General features: G+C 38.0%; 1 protein-coding gene across 1 annotated transcript in view; it reads left to right on the top strand.

The window, feature by feature from the left end:
* Nucleotides 1–20,103, top strand: part of scfd2 (sec1 family domain containing 2) — a 93,026-nt gene that overhangs the window by 61,335 nt on the left and 11,588 nt on the right. Inside the window, exon 6 of the mRNA XM_079474167.1 lies at nt 16,309–16,454. Within this exon, the coding sequence (XP_079330293.1) occupies nt 16,309–16,454 (146 nt within the window). The remainder of the gene's footprint in view (nt 1–16,308; nt 16,455–20,103) is intronic.

Raw genomic sequence — 20,103 nt, 5'->3', positions numbered from 1 at the left:
TTTCAATAGTTTTTATTGGTTAAATATTTGACAAACCCCTCAGACAATAGTAGACAAAGGGTGACCAATAGTAATGATTTAGGAGAAAGGAGTGTAATGAAAGTTTGAGATACAAGGTTTCAGTCTGACAGCAACAATATGATATACTGAAAATAATGAAAAAACAGGAGGATAGACAAAATACCTTTCTTTTTTTTCTGGCTGTGAAATGTCAGATGAAACACCCTTCATTGAATGAAGAAGATGCAGAGAGCATTCATTCGTTTTGTGCTGCCATCAGGGAAAGACCAAAAGGTCATGAAATAGAATCATGTTATGGAAATACAGTATAAAGGTCTACAGGTCTACGCTTTATCTAATTCATTAAATCTTTCACGGCTCTACAGTGGGACCATTTCAGTCTTTGCGTGAGTGTTTACCACGTGTCGTTTGAAGAGAAGTGTGTCCGGCATAACTGACACTTGTTGGACGCAGGATAAATGTTACTGTGTGGCGTTGCTTTGAACGATCGGCAGGTGTTCAACATCTGAGCTCAACACACTTTCTTTAAGGTGCCACATTAATGTTTCTGTTTTTAAAAAACGTCCAATTGTCCGTGCTCCTAAATGTTAAACTGTGCTCCTACATTTTTTAATGAAGGAACACAGTGTACACAAAAACGCACAACAAATAAGCTACAATAGAGCCTTGTCTTTAAATTACAAATTATATCAGCAGGATATGAATTTATAAGAAGTTATGTGTTGGTCAATATCGGCAGCAGATCATTTCCTACTTTTTTCTATTCAAAGTGCAACCATTATTATTCACTGTTAATTTTCCTCTTTTTTTGCAGCTTGAGAGCATCTCTCAAACCATATATTGCCAGAGTGACTATTGTAGCAGCAAGCATTATGTAAACTATATATACCATAGCAATCGCTTGTCATACAGTATGCCATATTTTACCTCGTAGGTCTTTACACCTCACACATTAGCACAAACTCTTAACTTTGACTATTATAAATCAGAAAGTTAACATTGACATCTGTATCATTTAACTTGCATAACAATACTCATTATCTATCTGTTTGTCTCTCACACACATACACAGAGGAGAGATCAAAGGTTAATCGTGTCTTTTCATCAATCAGACCACATGGGTCTCTGTCTGTCCTCCCCATGGTGATGAATTAATGACTCTTGTCTGCATGTGCTGCTGCTGTGGCTCTATGATCCGTCTACTGTGGGCCACAAAGGCATTTTCACACATTTTCCTAAGAAAACATATTTTGCGGTTGCCTTCATATTTTCATCCGCTCTTTCCTTCTTTCTGTTTCCCACTGGAATCCGTTTCTCCCTCACCATAAAGATTTAATACCAGACCGCCTCATAAAACTCTACATTGATTTGTCAAACGCTCTTTCTGAGCTCAATTCAATACTTTTGTTTTTATAATAACTCACGTTGTGCGTTGATTCCCCGATTGGAGATATTTTATTTGTGTGTTAGAAAAATGTAAAGAAGCACCGTTTTACACAGAGACTAAAGCGACGGCGTTTGTCTTACATTCTCAGACTTTCTGCCTTGAACAGGAAAGGATCCTTCACCCATTTGGTGAAACTAAGATCAGCTTCTCTTTTTTATGATAAACTCACTTACCTGAGGTGAGATGGATCCTGTATTTCAGGCCTTTATGAAGATTTGGGTAGAATATGTGGGACTGTGCACACACGTGTGTTTGTGTGAGTTTGTGGAAGTAAAAAGGCCTTCACGAATAACATTAAAGATGGACACGGTACTTTATAATGCAAAAGCACTTCAGTTACTGAACTTTTCTATAAATAGTTTTGCCACCTGGTTTCAATTAGGATTGTTTTTAAATCATTATAATTTCTGTTTGCATTGTAAGTTTAATTTTGAAATAGCTATTGAAATAAAAAGTTATTAATGAAATAATAATATTTATTTAATCATGTAAATAATTTATTTGTATTATAATAACAACAACAATAATAAATGCAATAAAAACCGGAAGATAATAATAATAAACCAAATAACAAATAAATAGATACAAATAAATTCTTCTCTCTAATATCTGTCTCTCTAAACCCTAACACTACATTTCTATGTAACCAAGACTAGACAGATGGAGAATTCTTTTCACTGTCATCACAAATGTAGATCTGGTCTATTTACAAGCTCATTTATGTGCATATGATCTTTTATAATCGATTTGTCAGTGTCATAGCATAATCCATATGCTTATACAGTACATCCATGATCAAGTCTCCATCTCGGTGTGCGAGCACTGCTTACTCGGGCAGCGACCAATTTCATGCTGGATCATTGGCGAAATAACTGTCAACCACGCCGCAGTCTAATCCTGCAGACCAGCCCCGCGAAAACCCTGATGACAAGTCACTAAATAGACTTCATGTTTTACTTCACACAGTATGCACACACACAGCCCCTGCTCCCAGCCTTGTTCATATTTCATTTCAGCCAGTGGGGGTCATCATAGCAAACACATTCATATGCACACACACATACTCTCTTATGCACACTCAAGTAAGTGCAGATCACGTTTCACTCATGAGCATTACGTTCAGGGTTCGAGCCAGAGGCTTCGGCCTCGACTCGCATTACACACACACTTCACTGCCCTAGTCGGCTAATTAGTACATCATGTCCGATTGCACACATACACCCGCCTGAGTGATGTGTGCTGTCAAGACTGATGGGAAGTAGGTCAATGGTGTGATTTAGCAGTTTGGAGAAAAGTTGGTTTTCTTGTGGTCTTAGAACAAAGGAGGGTCTGCAAAAAAGGGTCACCGATGCGGGTGTGCACTGTACGGAATGCATGGGGGCACAACTATAGAGGAGTGGACTGTCAATACGAACCCTTAAGGGATGCCTATTCAGAACTTAAGTCATACAAATATTAGTTTGGTGAAGATATCGTAACCGTGCTTTTTTAATATATCAAAAAATATATTACCAGTATCCATTACAATTGCTCCAACCCTTTAAGAAATCGGATATTTGGGAAATAATGGTCTTTTTTGTTATACATTTTGTCCATTTTAAATAGAAATCCGTAGCCAGATGCAAAAAGCGGATAAACGAGCGGTCTGCAGAAAACGGAAACCAAAAACGTTTCGCGTGTTTCTCACACTTTCTTGAGTAAAATCAACACCAGCGTATCTCATATTGTGAGAACAATGTAACTCAAGTTTGTTTGTGTTGAAAACAGCCCAGTAAGTATTGGGAAATACTGTAGCACAACAGCCAGTTTCTCAGGACTTTCGCGTTTCATGGGAGGGCAGTCATGATAATAGACCAGTGTGCGAGAGAGGCATGATGGGAAGAAAAAAAGGTAAGAGAGAGGGAGGAAGTGGAAGGATGGAGAGCGAGATAGAAAATGGATAGTGGGAGAAGCGAGTGATTAAGAGGAAGTCGAGCAGGAGAGGACATGTGTCTGGAGACGCACATCTGGGCCGAATAGACATTGCGCTTTTTTGTTATAAAGAGTGAAGTTGGACGACGAAAGACTGACGCTAATCTCCTCGAGGAAAATTAAATAAAACAGCCAAGTTTTACTGCAGGGTGGGCGTGTGCCATTGGCTTGCATAATATTAGTGTGGGGGTGGACAGAATGCATTTGTCGCAATGATTCGTGGAACCACAGTGCCCCCTTGTGACTCCATAAAAAAACCTCAGGATATCCCTGATACATTCCCACGAACTCGTTGTCCCACACACCACCCTTTTTTGCGTTCTCATATATTTTCATGTTTTATGTGTATTTTACTGCACAAACATGTGTAGATTGTGGGTGTGTGTGGTGTTTGATGGTTTTTAAGTACAGATATGTTGTAATATTTATGTTTTAACATTGTAATTGCAATGTTTATGTAGTTCTGCATTATTATAGATGGTTGTTGTGTGTTGCTGTATATTACTGTTTCATATTCCCAAAATAGCCCAATTGAAACCATGATTTAATCTGTGTTGTACCTGTTGTAGTCTAGAGGGGGCAGTGTTCAGAATGTAAAGTACTTATAGTACTGTGTATGCTGTGTGGGAATTGTGTTATTGAATGGCATGTTTTAGAAATTAAGATGTTTTTACTAATACTTAGTCACTCTCTGTGGTGTGTGTGTGTGTGTGTGTGTGTGTATAATACTTTGCAATAAGGTGCTATTCATTAACATTGATAAAAGCATTCGATAACAATGAACAATTTAGTTTTTCAGCATTTATTATTCCTTGTAACATGTACATGTACTTGAATTAATGCGGCATTAGTATTTTTGTTGTAACAATTGTTAGTTCAATTCAGCTAATGCATTAACTAATTGTTCATAAATAGCACTTTATTGTTAATTGTTTTACAATAAAACAAAACTCTGTTAATAGACACAAAAGCTTATGTGCTTCCCTTTCACTGGTCCCATGATGCACCGGGGATGATTTTATCACATATATTAATGTGGTGGAGGGACCAATGGAAGGAGAGATGTAGACACCTGTAGACAAACAGATGGATGAATGAACTCAGAACAAGCTTTAGTTATGAAACAGTCAAACAAGACAGGATGTCATAAACATGTCTTTCAATGTTGGTCTCGAAGGACACAAACAGTATGTTCATTCAGAATGTCAACAACCATCTCTCCAGCATTCACTCCTACAGTGTGTGTGTGCGCGCCTGTGTGCGTAGATATGCTTGTTGTTCTGCAGGACCACATGTTTATTTGTTCTAAAGTAATGGCAAATCCAGGTGTCATTTAGCCCAGTGGGAGTAAGAGCATTTCCCCAAAAGCACACACACACACACACACACACACACACAGATTCATTTAACGACCCTAAAGATGAAAAGCAGTTACTTCACACCTAAAACTCCATCACAACGCAGGAGCTGTGCAGAAAACCTCACTTTTCATTTTTAGTTTCACTTGAAGTCATATATAAACTGTTTCAAAGCAACAACATTAACAAACGCTGCGTATGCACGTATGCATGTTTTTAAGGGGGGCAATTTTATTAAGCTCCATAGAGTGCATCCATCCAACGCTCTGTGGTCTTAACAAAGGTCTTCTAAAGCGAATCGATAAGTTTTTTGATATCCATATTGCCCAAGCTATTAAGGACAATGTCTGACATCCACTGTAGGCGGACAAGAGGCTTGTTTTTCCGGCAGATGACGCAGTAGGTTCCTGTGACGAACACAGCAATATTCGTTTTCAGCCAATAGAAACACCGCCTCCTCTGGGCGGAAGCTTAAAAACAAGCCTAATGCATTGTAACCCACTGCATCTTGGGGCTTATTGTATATTTTATATAATTGTATATTTTATATTCTATGTTATTTTATAGACTGAAGCCAGAGGGCAGAATTTTCGTAGTGAATGCCATATCCGAATCTCGGCTTTTATCACTGCTTCTTAACCCTGATATTTTAGATGTCTCTTACACTACCCGACACGTCATGCATTAAGCATTCAAAATGTTTTGGGGGAAGGTCATCCGTGAACAAGGTTTGGAGACCCTGACTTATGTAAATCTATGTAATAAAGAAATGATTGTACATCCCATAATCAAACTAGACTGGCACAAATAGCTCTTTAAGATTCATAAATGACAATTAGAAGCAGACTTTAATAAAAAATAGCTTATAATTAATAGAACTGAAAATATAAAATGTAATTTGAATTTTATTTTGGATTGTTTATTGAAATTAATTTGTGTTTTCCTCTAGGGGGCGATCAAGCCACATGTGTACAATCTGAGGTTCTTCGGGGTCATTAGGATTATTTTTTTCATTTTTAACATCAAGCTTTACTTGGGTAATATAAAGTACACCCCTTAAACCTGAGCATTTATGTGTATTATAAGTTAAGAGCTTTTATTTGAATATCACTGCTCTCATCAATGGCTTTTTCTCACATTTTTACTACAGGTTCAGTCTATCAGTCTTTCTAAATGAGGAGTGATTATGTGTTGCTGTGGTTAATAATCCTCGTGTTTCTACGGTGTCTAAATTGATGTTCTTATATGTTACAGTTATTCTATATATATAATTATATGTTCTGTGTTTTTTACAGTCTCAGTGGTTACAGATCAATTGTTAAGAAGATAAAAATGACTGTATGTGTAATAGGCTAAAGTAAGTCCTACGTACAAATGTCCGAATATAGACACTCTCTTCTTAAATTGTAAACATGCAGTTCCTGTTACATAAATAGATTTACTTTGAATCTCAACACATACCTTTCGTGAATCAATAACACCTTCTGTTACAGAAGAGTATAGCTGACCTATATAGACGCCTATTCAACTTATAAAATGAAGTTATAAAACCGTATCTCTTTGGCTACTGGTAGTCCTTGGTAAAACTCTCTTATGCAAGGAATCCCCTGTCTGTCTGTGTTTAAAGACATTTATCATAAGCTTTGCTTTGATCTCTTTTGGTGCTGTAGATGGTTTATGTACTTGGAAGCACCAATCCCAAGGTTAAAAAATAAACGCACAGTTCATGTACTGATAGTACTACTAGGTGATTAGTATTGCGCAGGGTTTCTGCAGAGCTCTTGACACACGCACACACATTAGTGGAAAGTGTCACCTCCGATACAGTGTGTTCTCATAAAAAGGTACATGCAGCCTCCGAGAAGAGCTCTTGGAAATCAGTAAGGGCTCGACTTTATTCTAGGACAGCCATAAAAAGTCGACAAATTAATGTAGTTTGAGGTTTAGTCCGACAATTCAATCATAAAGTTTGTTGCAGAATGCAGAGTAGTTCTTTACTCATGCTCATTTAGCTTTCTAACTTTGTGTCTTTTATATGTCACCATCTGTCCTGCATGCAGAGTTTGCTAAATGTCCAGCTACGTAAACAGAGCGTTGTTCCTGGCAAACAAAATGCAGAGTTTCAGTAAAGTGCACGAAATGTCCAATTACATTTGCCCTTTGGCGTCATCACTAAGCAATTGTGGCTTTTTCTTCAAATATACAAAAGTCGCTTCCTTACCACAAAAATACGTTACTTTTACGCACTGAATGTCCAGCACATGTGCACGATGATATTTTACCATTGCTTTTACCACAAACTACATGCTTTATGGAACCATCACTAGAAAACCAAAATTGTAACACTATCTGTGCACCCTGTACCAGCTTTCCCTCAGGTACACTAAATGACTTGCTACATGCACATAATGGAATCTGTAGACAGCGTTTGCATGAGACGCATCAAGACCATCAAGGCACCAACCATTAAACTTGTGCTAAAAAGATTGTTAAGAGCTGCCCATTACTATTGTATTTAAATGAAGCTTGGTGTTTCGTGGAAAATGGTGCCACGGTTTGTAATCTCTGACATTTGGAGATATAATGTTATATATAATAATATTGTGTGTGTGTGTGTGTGTGTGTGTGTACAATTCACTGCATTGTGCATTTCTTCTAATTGGAGTATTAGTAGAATAAAATGTTAAAACAACACTACACATCTGAAAAACTAATGCTTTCTACTTTAGTCATAGCCAGGGTTAAGCGAGCAGAGATGGATAGTTTGTAGTTGTTTGTAAGTGTGTGTGTAAGCGTACAGGAGCTCCATAGCGTGACAGCAATAATTGAGGCTGTGTGCTAAATGTAATGCACACGGCTTTTGTTTTAGATCTATACTTCCGATCAAACATAATCACTTTGAAATAATAGAAGTGCTGAAATTAACTGCCACATCACACGCACCTCCAGTTATGAAGGAGACACCATCTGATGCTTCAGCCAAGGCAAATTAGGCGCACACCGATTTAACTGTTTGGTTTGTGTGTTTAATATGGTGTCTTTTTAATACGCGGTAGTCCAAACCATTGTGGCTGGTACGGCTTATTGTGTACCCATTTTATCAGGTTTCTTTGGCTGGACAAAATGTTACAAGGTCAATCGCTGCCCAGAGTGATCCTGAAGTTGTACCTCCGTTGTTCTTGGCTTTGACTTGCTTGGTCACCATAATTGCTAACTAATATATTTTTATGATTGGTTTCTATTTTAAGAGCTTTTGATATCCATGGGTGCATTTCTGGGTACAGTCTTTGTAACAAGAAAGAGTTTTCAGACTTACTCAGGCCAGCTGTGTGTAGTTTTCTTATGTAAGAGCACTCTTTGAAATGAAGCGCCCTACATCTTGACCTAGTTCAGAACACTAAGACGCGTAGAATACACTTGTGTGCGCAAGTGTTTGTACTAGTACACACAAACATTCTATTATAAGCAATGCATGGGATACTGTACATTTTTCTCTTTTCCTTTGCGTTTTAAACGTTTTAAGGCAGGTTTGCAATTCAGATATGGGATTTGGGAAATAATTGGTAAATCATTTGCACAAACACGCTTGCACTATCCCTTCCAAGCTCAGACCATTTGATCTTCATTTCTCCAAATAAAACTTCCCTTTAACATGAATTGGTGGCGTACACACACGCTCACATGGCACACAACAAAACATTGCTTACCATTGGCCTGCAAAAACACATCACCTGCCCGTGAACACCTTTGTGTTAATGTAAAACAAAGGTCACATAAATCCCCCTTGCTCGTCGTCTCTGTTATTTTCTGTCGCCCAGACTTGGTTTTAAAGGATTATTATGAGTCTCGCACCAGGGCTGAACTGTTATGGTTTAGAGTAGCAGAAGATTTTTGAAATGTTCCTGCCGGAATTCCTGGATAAGTTTAACTTCAGAGAACAACAAAGATTTCCTCTCTTTGACTTTGATCTCGATAACTTTTTTATGAAATGTATTTAAAGGGGATTCACATCAAAGCCGATTGTTAAACTGTTAGTTATAGCAATATCACCTACAGTCAAAACACACTGAATGTATGCTTTTCTGATCTTTAAACCCTTTGATCTAGAGATATAAGGCCGTTTACACCAATAATGATAACTCTAAAGTTTTAACAGTTGTTTAGAGTCCACACCACAACCATTGTAATGAAGATTAATTATATTGATAGGTTGACTTAAAAAAAAAAATTCAGCTGATGAATGATAAAACATTGACAAAATCTATTTGAATTTAAAGGGCTCACGCGTTTAAAATATGAGTCCATTGTTGTGGATCTTTAGTTTCTATGTAGTCACGTTGTAATATGGTTAGTAGTATTTTTGTGCAGTTTTCTCAATATTATATTATTTTAATATTATTTTTCAATATACTAGTATTTCTCATTTTAATTTAATTATATGTCATATTCATATATCCTATATTGTATTTTTCTTAATTTACGAAATGTATAAAAGTGGAAATTAAAACATGTCCTGCTAGAACGATTGCGTACGTCCATGTGACTTGTGAACATTGTCTCATAGTCTTGGTCTTGTCTGGTGCGGTTGTGGTCTGAAACGAGTAGCTCACCTTCAAAATGAAAATTCTGTCATCTTTTACACGCCCTCGTGTCATTTCAAACCTGTATGACTTTCTTTCTTCTGCAGAACACTGAAGAAGATATTTTAAAACATGTTGGTAACAGAACAGCGCATCCCCACCATTTACTTCTATGATAACCAATGCAAGTGAATGGGGGCTGTTAACGCCATTCTTCAAAATATCTTCTTTTGTATTCTGCTTAAGAAAGAAAGTCAGAAAGGGTGAGTATATGATGACAGAATTTTCATTTTGAAGTTGAACTACTCCTTGAAAGAAGGTCAGCAGAGTTTCAGCAAAAATTAAGCATGAATGCCAAGCAGCCTGTGATTCATTTTCGATTTAGGCAGTCGGATGATTGGACAGATGCGGCAGCCGCAGTCTCCTGGAGCTGAACACATTGACGACAGTCGAGATGATTATGAACCGGCGGAGGATGTAAAGAATTTAGATTTTCCCAGGCTTAATGGCCCAGATTTACATGATTATTGGATCTGTCCGCACCTTATTCATAATTGTTTGGTACGGGTAAGTCAGCAATTGCTAAAACAGTGTATTAGTTATTTAGTGGAAAATAATCATTGGCAGCAGATAGATTTATCAGAACCATACAAGTCAAAGTTCAAGAAGCAGTCATGTAATGTCAAAACACTTCCTTCTGACAACATATTCGGAGCCTCCATAGAAAAATAAGTACATGCTACATATAATGCCACGGTCAGACTTGACTTGAGTTTGGACGGTGGTACAAAGATGGGCGGGAGCAATTCCTACTTTTTATACATTTCTGTACCGAGAGGTCACAATGTGACGTTATGATCTTCTATTGGTCTCACACAGTGACATGACGTGAATTCGCAGGTCAGAGTTCACCAAACTTGAATTTCGCTACAAATCGAAATATCTTTGGAAGGGCTCCATCCCTCCCCCCTTTACTTTCGAAGCACTATGGTGGCTCTCACAGGAATAAGCTGTCATCATGTTTTGCGTATTATATTGCATTTCTTTCAAGAGGTACTCCAAATAAATTACCTGGAACTTTAAAACATATAAAATGTGAAATGACTCTAAAAAATCCAACTTCTCTCAGTCTCCAAGTCCTGAGGTTCAGCCCTGCTTGTAGATCTCCCCCAGCGAGAAAATGTGGAAAAGCGTTCCTTAACATGTGTTACAGGACCCAGGGTGGTGGTGAGGTGAAAAGCATGGAATGTTGGAATATCGTTTGCCACTTCTGGAATGTCGAACAGGAGGCAGCAACACTGTTTATTATTTGGAGGTGTTGAAGACTCGTGAAGCTACTGACAGATGTGGTTGAATAATGTAAGGTTCATGCCAACCTTACGGAATGTAGATGCCGTTATTGTGGGCATCTTGCAAATAGGTTTTCCGTCTGATGATGTTTGTTTTCTCAGTACAGGAGATGAGTGGTCTGGTTGAAAATGCACATGCTGGTTTTTGGGGAGAAGTCTTGATCCTTTGTCACACACAGAGAGATACACCTTTTTCTTCCGTGTCTTCTTTCATAAACACATTTTTCTGCATTGGCTTTGTGTGTATCCGAACAGTATTACTGAGGTATATAATTCTCTGTTAAAGATTAGACCTGCAGGAATGTTGCACTGAGAGGTCGGCTTTAGCGTTGGAACGGGAATGTGTGGCATTTTTTGTCATTTGAACAGTTGCTTGAACCAGGCTTAGATCAGTCGTGTGTTTTCCATTAGACCTAAGAAGGAGATTAGAAACAAAATGATTATCATTCATTACCATAACTTGACATTTCAACAACTTTATTGAATTATATGAAACTTATGTAACTGAAGGTATTGGGTAATACCATGGGATTGTTGGAAGTGCCTCAGAGCATCATGTGAATGACACGGTACTGTATAAATATTGTAGCGACTGAGACTTGTGTTTTATCTCCCAGTTATACATCTTTGATAGAAATAATTTGATAATGTACTAAACCCAGCATAGTTTCATTAATACTGTATGCTGAACACTTCCTCTCCATTTCAGAAGTGCTCTTTGAATTCCATTGAAGCGTGCAGCAGCATTTCCAGTTCTGAGCCTGAATTCCATACCAGATTAACACTATACATTCTTACTCCCGTGTCAAAGACAATTCCTTTCATTTATGGAAACGCCTAAATACACACACATTCCTCTTCTTCCCTACCTTTGCTGAAATTGATTTTTTCTATTACTATATAAAGCAATGCTATTAAAAGTAACAAACCATTAAATTCTCCTCCTCGAGACTTGAGACTAAACGCCTGTGTGCCTCTGTGAGGAGAAAGTGAGGATGTATACTGAGGTGTTTACATTCCGTTCAGCCGGAACTATTTTCGGGAGGGCTGCCCACAAAATGACTATTTAGTCTGACTTAACAGACTTTAATGGGATTTATTTTGTCATTGCCTGTGGGGTGCAGACATTTACGTGCTGGTCTTTGTTCTGTATTTCCTCCAGCAGATTATAAGAAGTGTGATTTGCTGTCCTGGACATAAGCAACTTTCTCATCTTCTCCATTATTCCTGTCTGAAGGTCACATGATCTGTTGGTCGGTAAAGGCAGGCACGTGAAAGACTACAGTATTAGTCTGTGTTTATTAAGTTAAGCATCTGTTTTTCCTCTGGTTATAGATCAAAACCCAGACAAAAGGGACTTTTACAAATCACACACTTATTGTTTTTATTTTAAAGGCAAGGGCTCGCGTGAGAGGAGGATGGGGGAGATACGCACACGTGTGCGTGTTTCCCGTCTGTTCTCACACCAGCACCTGGCTATGTCTCAGAACTCGGTGTTGTGATCACCATTACCATCTAAACCGCAGCCAACACCCAATCGCCCGGCACGCTGTTTCTTTTGGCATATGCTCAAACGACTGTCTGTGGCTATATTTAAACACACACACACATACATACCCGTCTGCTGCAAAACTCCAGATTTTTTCTACTTGGGGACATTGAAGGCACATATGACTAAATATATTTTTTTTTCAAGTGAAGTTTTGGGGTTTATTTTTGTTTCACATATCTGACGTGATTTATTAAATACATTTGTTCAGATGGTTTGTTTCATTGAGCTGGCGGGAAGCAAGGTTTCATCATTTCATTACAGTTTTGCTCACAAATGAAGTTCTCCTTTACAGTCAAGGGATCTTGAATGCTTTGGGAATCGATTCAAACGAATCATTAAATAAAACAAGATAAAAACAAGCATTTGCATTTCAGACAGCACTGGTTTGTGTCATTCAGAACAATAACAGAAACACATGAAATGTTATATAACTTCAAATATAGTGTTTGACAGCACTTTAAGGCATTAAAAAGATTATCTTTCAGATAAAAAAGAAAAAAAGATGCTAAAGATAGATGTAAAATATTACCTTAAAACTTATTTATAAGTATATGTACCTTGAAGAAAAATATAGTATATATATTTAAATATAAACACATTCTAGTAAATGCTTTGTACATCAAGTTAACATTCACAAAACCACATTTTTTGTGGCAACTACTTGTTTGTCTCCCTAAGATGCCTAGATTTTCCTCAGGCATGTTATATTTACAGAACCTTTCCATCTTCTGGAAAAACAAACATTCACATCCGAATCTGCCTGCATCCCTCCATCCTTATCTCCCGCTGAGCTGTCAGGAGCAACAGAGCAAGAGAAAGGAGCAGAGACAGAAGAGTCTAAATAGCATGAAAACGCAAAAGAAAACAAGCAAACCTTAACAAACACTCAGCAGGCTAAATATGAAAGCGGTTATATTTGGGCTGATGGTCATAACACACAGATAATGCCCCGAGAGAGCGAGTGGAGAGAGGCTTAGTCATGCCCTCTCTACCTTTATTGTGATATTGGGATTTCTAGAGCCATCTAACAGATCTTAAAACCACTTGTTGCAGTCTGTCTCTAGGGACTCTGTAAAAAAAACTCAGGTGGTTTGAATAAAATAGTGCGCTGGTTTTAGATCTTGACAGAATGAACATACCTTTCCTGGTAAATATTTATACCAAATTCAGATTAAAGCTTTACACGAACACATGGAGGGCTGTTTGTGATGGGTTTTTCCCCAAAAGGTATTCGTGAAGTGGGTTATATAACTGCAAAAACAGGCATACATCTCTGCAGGCACAGATTGTTCACACAGCAGTATTTCATTTTGCCACTTTAAGAAGCGCTTCCATCCATCTAGAGGTAGACTGGATGAGCTCTGCATGTACATATCTTGCTGTACCAAACACACGATGGCATATTTACAGTAAACGTCCTGCACGGCAATACGCAGTAACCTGTTCATGAAGCCTACAATCTCAAAAGCCTAAATGAATAGTTAGGCAGTAGTCTCGCAATGTCCTGAGAAGCGTTGCATAACCGTTGTGTACACATTCATGAGAACAGTAGCTGTATGATGTGGTATAGGGCCATGCAGAGGTCAAGTCATAGTTATGACTGATACTCTCCAGACATAGAGGCTCAGTTTCAAGGACTTTGAGATTCTTAAAGGCGTAGTTCAATCAAAAATGAAAGTTCTGCCATCATTTACTCATCGTCATTTCAATTTTGTATAACTTTCGTTTTTACGGAGAACACAAAAGAAGATATTTTGAAAAATGTTGTTAACTGAACAACGGTTCACCATTGACGTTTGAAATGACAAAGGGGGGAGTAAATTATGACAGAATAGGAATTTTTATTTTTGGGTGAGCTATCGCTTTAATAGTAACATAGCTTTTTTTTCAATCAGAGGACTGGTGCCCACTTGGGGGGCTCAATAAACTTCGACGGGGCCCTTAAGATTATTTCAAATAACTTAAAATAAGCACTAAAATAAGCTAAAACAATATGTTTTTCTACTTATGCCAAGCTCTTGAATTCTTTATTGGGTGTACATTGTTAGTGGGGGGCCTTGAAATATTGTAGTGAAAAATGGAGGGCCTCGAAATTGTGAGATCCACTAGTACAGTATATAAAATATCTTCCTCTCCCTGGTTTTGTAATTGGTCTTCTGTTATGTTCTTGTATTCATATTGAACCAGTGATTTTCAAACCTTTTTACCTTAACATGTATGCATTTGGCAGACACTTTTATCCGAAGGGGCTTTTTATGCCCTGGGCAGCCAAGCAACACCCTTTACGCTTCTATCGTAATGTTCTACCTTGTGATCTATAGGAACACCCTGGTATGTCAAAACTATGGCAATCTGTATGAACATTTAGCTTAAAGTGTCACATACTTTCTTACTTTTCTCACTTCTATTTGTCAGGCTCATTTTGGTTATTATTGGCTGTACATTCATTTTGTCTGCCACATCACCACACCGGAGTCTGCAAGTACCCTGTAGCACATTTTGTTCTCTCTTCCACTACTAATCCAGATCCCTAATACATATCACTAAAAATATATTTGAATTATTGAATTTAATCTAGTCCGTATATTCCATCTGAGCTATGGTTTGATCTGTCATGCTCATCCTCTATGCTGATGTATCCACTGGAAGGTCTTTTCAGGTGTTACACAAGTGTACCGCTCACAGGACTGGGGGTTTGGCAAGACTATAGGTGTTTGACTAGCAGAGCTGAATCTCTTATTCCTCAGGTGCGAGTTTGTTTAGACATGGGCATCTCTCTCTTATTACTCAGCTCTTGCATTCCACATCAGGCACAAGATCATATGCCAGCCTCACCCACCCATGTCGCTCACCCACCCAGGCCTTTCCATCCATCCTTCTTTTCTTTCAGCACTATCGGCGGTATTGGAATGACAACAAAGTTTGTTTTTGTCTAACACCTTTGCTTACGCATTCTCTCTTTCCCACTCAACGTGTTTCCATGTCTTTCATTTCCATCCAAGGAATGCATTATGGGGGCATTCAGGTGGGGTTTTGCATTCAGGCATATTCATTTTAACAGTTTCAGATGTTTAAAAAACATTTGAATCTAAATTATTAGTTAGATTTAGTTTGATAAGTGTTTGCTTTTTTGCATAATTCATTGCATTGAATCTTTCCTCTCTTCAACTTGAGTTAAGTACGTGCACATTAAAGTTCAGGAGCTGTTTCACCCAATGAAAAGAGCTTTTGTCCTCCAGTTTCAGCAACACAATTCAGTCTAACGTACAGTGCCCACAACATCCTACAAACACCCACATACAAACATAGATGAACTCTGTTTCCCTGCATGTGAGGAAAAACTAAACGCCTTGTGTGTGTCGTCTCGTGAGACTTCTGAATTCTCAAGGAGTTCGCAAAACTGTTTGTTGGTCATTGAATATAGACCGTTTCATCGGACGCAATGGGGTGCCTGGCCCGAAGTTAACTTCCGGTTTGTGTTTGGTTATTATATAACCATTCATATAAATATTAATTTATATTAATATTTGATTTCTATATTAATTGTATTAAATAACATTAAAACTTCTCAACAGTTATTGACTCCTTGCGTTCGAGCCATATAACGTTACCGTTGTTGCTGCTGAAAAAGTCTATAAGAAAAGGAAAGAATTCCAACAAAAATCCAAATGTTTGGCTAAATCTTATTGAATCCGTGTTGATCTGCCCATTAATAAACCCTGAAATATAATATTTCTCCATTTATCAATACATACAGAATTCACACAGAACACACAGTACATGAATTGGATCTTTATCCAGATAAGTGGATTTGACCAACAGTCTCAGTGGTTCGTTGTCTTATTATTATTTCTCAGGAAAAAGGTAGAGACCAACTGAATCGGCTAGAATAATTTATTTCTCAAGGAAATTACATTTTTCACCTGCCTTCCAAAAATCTGCCGTTCTGCACTGTGACACCACATATAAAAGTTGCAGAACTCTTCAGTAAATGCCCTGCTAACGTTCTCTTCTGTATCTGTGTGCCCAGGTGTCTCCAGCCCTGAAGAACTGACAATGGAACGAGCTCATTCTGCCTTGGAGAACGTCTTTGAGACGCTGAGGGGAATCAGTCACGCCCGAGACCACCTGAAGCAGTTCAGCTCTGTGTACACCCCCAGTGACGGAGTACATCAGGTCAGTGACCCCTGAGTGACATTTATAGAACATGTAATTTATGTTTCACAAACACGCAACACCACATTTTAACATCTGACCTGCCTCCAAGATAAAAGCAGAAGCAATCTTCTAAAAACAAATCTAATATCCTTCTGTGTCTCAAACCTTGAACATACAGTATTTAAATCCAGGGCAGCAAATGTGGGGGGAAATTGTAATAATGATCATCAGAGTCACAGTCTTGACACGACATTTACTAATGCAAACATCTGTCGCGACTTGCACGCCTGCCAGCAACTTTTACCTCAGTGGAAAACGTTACCATCAAAGGTCTATCTAGGATGCCAGGAAGTTTTCTTGTTCCCGTAACTCCATGTGACGAGACATTTGTGGAATATTTTTCCCATCAAGCCATCTGAACAAAAATATGAGGACCAAGAACACAATGTGGCTTCATGTATTAGTGATGATAAGTGCAGTTTCTCAAAGAGATGGACACTAGCAAATGTATCGAGTGGATGTTCTCGGTATACCCGTCAAGGGTGATTCATTCTGAAACCTGGTTGTATCTGAACACAGAGCACACAGTATCTGTAATTCATACAATATAATGATTGTCTGTCCTGTCAGGCTTTTAACTCTCTGCATTAATGCAACAGACTGTCTGTGATTGTCTTCCACTACTGTACGTCCTTGTGCGTCACAGCCTTTTAACTCAGTTTTGTAGGAGAGAACTGAACCTCTCTTGTACCTCTGAGAGCGTTTAGTGTGCTGAGGGTAAAAGAGGATTATGCAACGCTGTAATGGCCTTTGAGAAAAAGTAGGAGCAATAGCATGTATAAAGACGTGCTGGGGACTTTCAGTCGTGCACTTTTTTGGCCATGTGCTCTTCTGTTTCAGTAAGTTTTTACATTAGGTTGTTTTACATATTTTCCCACAATAATGTCAATGTTCTCAAAATAACAGCATCATGCCATTTTTATAAATGGAATAAAAAAAAATCGATTTTGATGAATATATTTAAACATGATAGAATGTCTTAAAGTGACACACTCTTAAAAAAGGTGCTTCAAGGGGTTCTTCGATGCCATACAAGAACCTTTTGGTTCCATAAAGAACCTTTAACATCTCAATGTTATTTGTTGCAAAAAAGGTTCTTCAGATTATAAAAAAGTAAGAAAGAGATGGTTCTTCAAAGAACCTTTGACTGAATGGTTCTTTTTGGTTCTTTTGATGGTTTCTTAAATGGCATCGCTATAGCAAATTTATTTTGAGTGTAGTTCCCCCCAAAACTAAAATTCTGTCATAATTGACTCACCCTCTTGTCATTTCAAACCTATATGACTTTCCTTCTTCTGCAGAACACAACTATAAAAAGAAAAAATGTTTAATCACCTCCTCGAATTGAACGCACCAGATGTGAAATTGCGAAAGCATTTTATTTTGTTTTGCCATCAAAAACCAACCTTTGTTTTGCTGTTGCGTGGAACAAAATAGTTGGCAGAAATGTTTTATCATAGTTGTCATCAACGAAGCCATCTCTGCTGTGTTAGAATGAAGTCTATGTAGAAATGCTTTTGGGAAGTAAAACACTTTGGCAGCTGTGGGCCTCTGATTGCTTCTTTAGATATTCGACCCTTTAAAGGCTTTGAACCACAATGAGTGATAAAAATCTTAAACTGACAGTGGAAATTGCTATGTTGACGCTGGAAAAACGTTTACTGAATGGGGCACAGGACAAAATGTGCGTGCTGGCAGAGAAATGTCAAAACTTTTGGTCTCACTCAAATCTTTGTGTATATGCGTGTCTTTTTGATGGCCATGTGCTCTCCTGTCATGTCTTGACCCCGCCCCTCGTTTCCTCGCTTCCCGCAATGTTATGTGCTTTACTCATCGCCAGTATTGCTTGTCTTGTTCCTGCCTTAATCAAAGTTTAGTTTATCCTGCTCTCCGTTTTTTGCCCCCTCGCCAAGTCTTTGTTTTGTTTGAAGATTGTCTTTGTTCAGTTTTGGTTCCCATACTTCCTGACCAAAACCCAACCAAACCCCGTCCCCCGAAGACTTTTAATTTATTAATAAAAGTCTTGAGTTTGTACCCAATGCCTGCACTTGGGTTCTCCTTCTTGGCCAACCCTGACAGCTATGATGTTCTGTCAGCAAAACGTCAAACTGCATTTGAAGGCTCAACTAGTTTTGACTGCCCTTCTGGTCCTGGCACTGTACAGACTGTTTTAGTGGGTAATTTATTGTGTTATTTGGCATTATATTTTCCATGGAAACAGGACCCTTGGTGTTCTCATGGGGATAAATTTGAGTTTGACCTCTGTTGCCATTCCCACTCTTTGTCCTGAATAGCCACTCACTGTTCTTATTCCATCATATCTGATTCATAGACTGTAGTTTGGTAGCAGATTAAAAGATGAAAAAATCTCTTAATTGGGGGTTTAAAACTAAAAATCTCTCCTTTAAACAGTGTCTACACCGGACGCGACAGGCGCGCCTCATCGAGTGTGGACAAAATTTAAAATTAAGATGGGTTCTAATGCGCTACATCGTATTTTATTGTCACATCGCACCTTGCCTCATCCATTGTAGACACAGTGTTAGTGTTATTAAGACTTGTGGGATTTTGAACGTCCTCACATTAAAGGTGAAACACATTGGTTAATCTCATTAAAGGACGACAAAAAGTTCTACCTGTTTTGTTCTACCTGTTTTGTACCTTTTCATTAAAGGGTTTTGAAGATCTTGCCTCAATTTAAGTTCACACAAAAAAATGAAAAATCTTTCATTATTTACGCACTCTCATGTCAAACCTTTATGGCTCTCTTACTTCTACAGAACACAAAAGAAGATTTTTATTGAATTAGAAAATATGAATTTCATGAGGGTAAATAAATAATGAGATCATTTAATTTTTGGGTGAACTGTCCCTTTAAGCATTTTTAAAGGTTTACAAAGGCAATATTCTTTTAACATTTCATGCTGTGTCTCTTTATTGGTAGTCATTGTGTGTTTGACACACATCAGCTATAGTGATGTGTGTCAATAGTATACTTTCTCCGTTGCTGGCCCAAGGCTCTGGAACAATCTGCCAGCATCTATTAAAGATGCCTCAATTGTGCCACAATTTAAAAGTTTGTTGAAAACTCATCTTTTCTCTCGTGCTCTTCTTGATCTGTGATTTTCTTTTTATTTAGGTCTATTTTAATGTTTTGTTTACAGTAGGTCTATGAAAGTTGTACAGCGCCTTGGCAGACACAAGTTGTTTTAAGAGTGCTTTATAAATAAATAAAAATTTAATTTAATGAAAAACACACGTGACTCTCTGTGCCTGACGTGTTGGATGTTTAACAGATTATTATTGTCAGACTCTGGTACATTGCGTGACTTTGGAGAGACGCATAGTCCAAGAATGTTCCCTGCTAATGTATTCTGTCATCATAGCTTATTTACACACATTATGTTTGTGTGTGTTTGGGTTTTTGTTTTCTTTTATGAATCTACTTATCATTTCTGAAACACACACAGGGACAAGGTACTTGGCACTAGTTGGTAAGTTTGAATAGGCCTATAGTTTTTAAAGTATCTCACATTGCCATATGGACTTAGTGTTGCAAACTGCCTGTACGCATACAATAGATGTGCATACAGCAGAACATACTCTA

The sequence above is a fragment of the Barbatula barbatula genome (genome assembly GCF_947034865.1).
Source record: "Barbatula barbatula genome assembly, chromosome: 15".
Classification (NCBI taxonomy): domain Eukaryota; kingdom Metazoa; phylum Chordata; class Actinopteri; order Cypriniformes; family Nemacheilidae; genus Barbatula; species Barbatula barbatula.
Note: the sequence above shows the minus strand (reverse complement) of the source record. Positions and strands in the feature narration are given on the sequence as shown.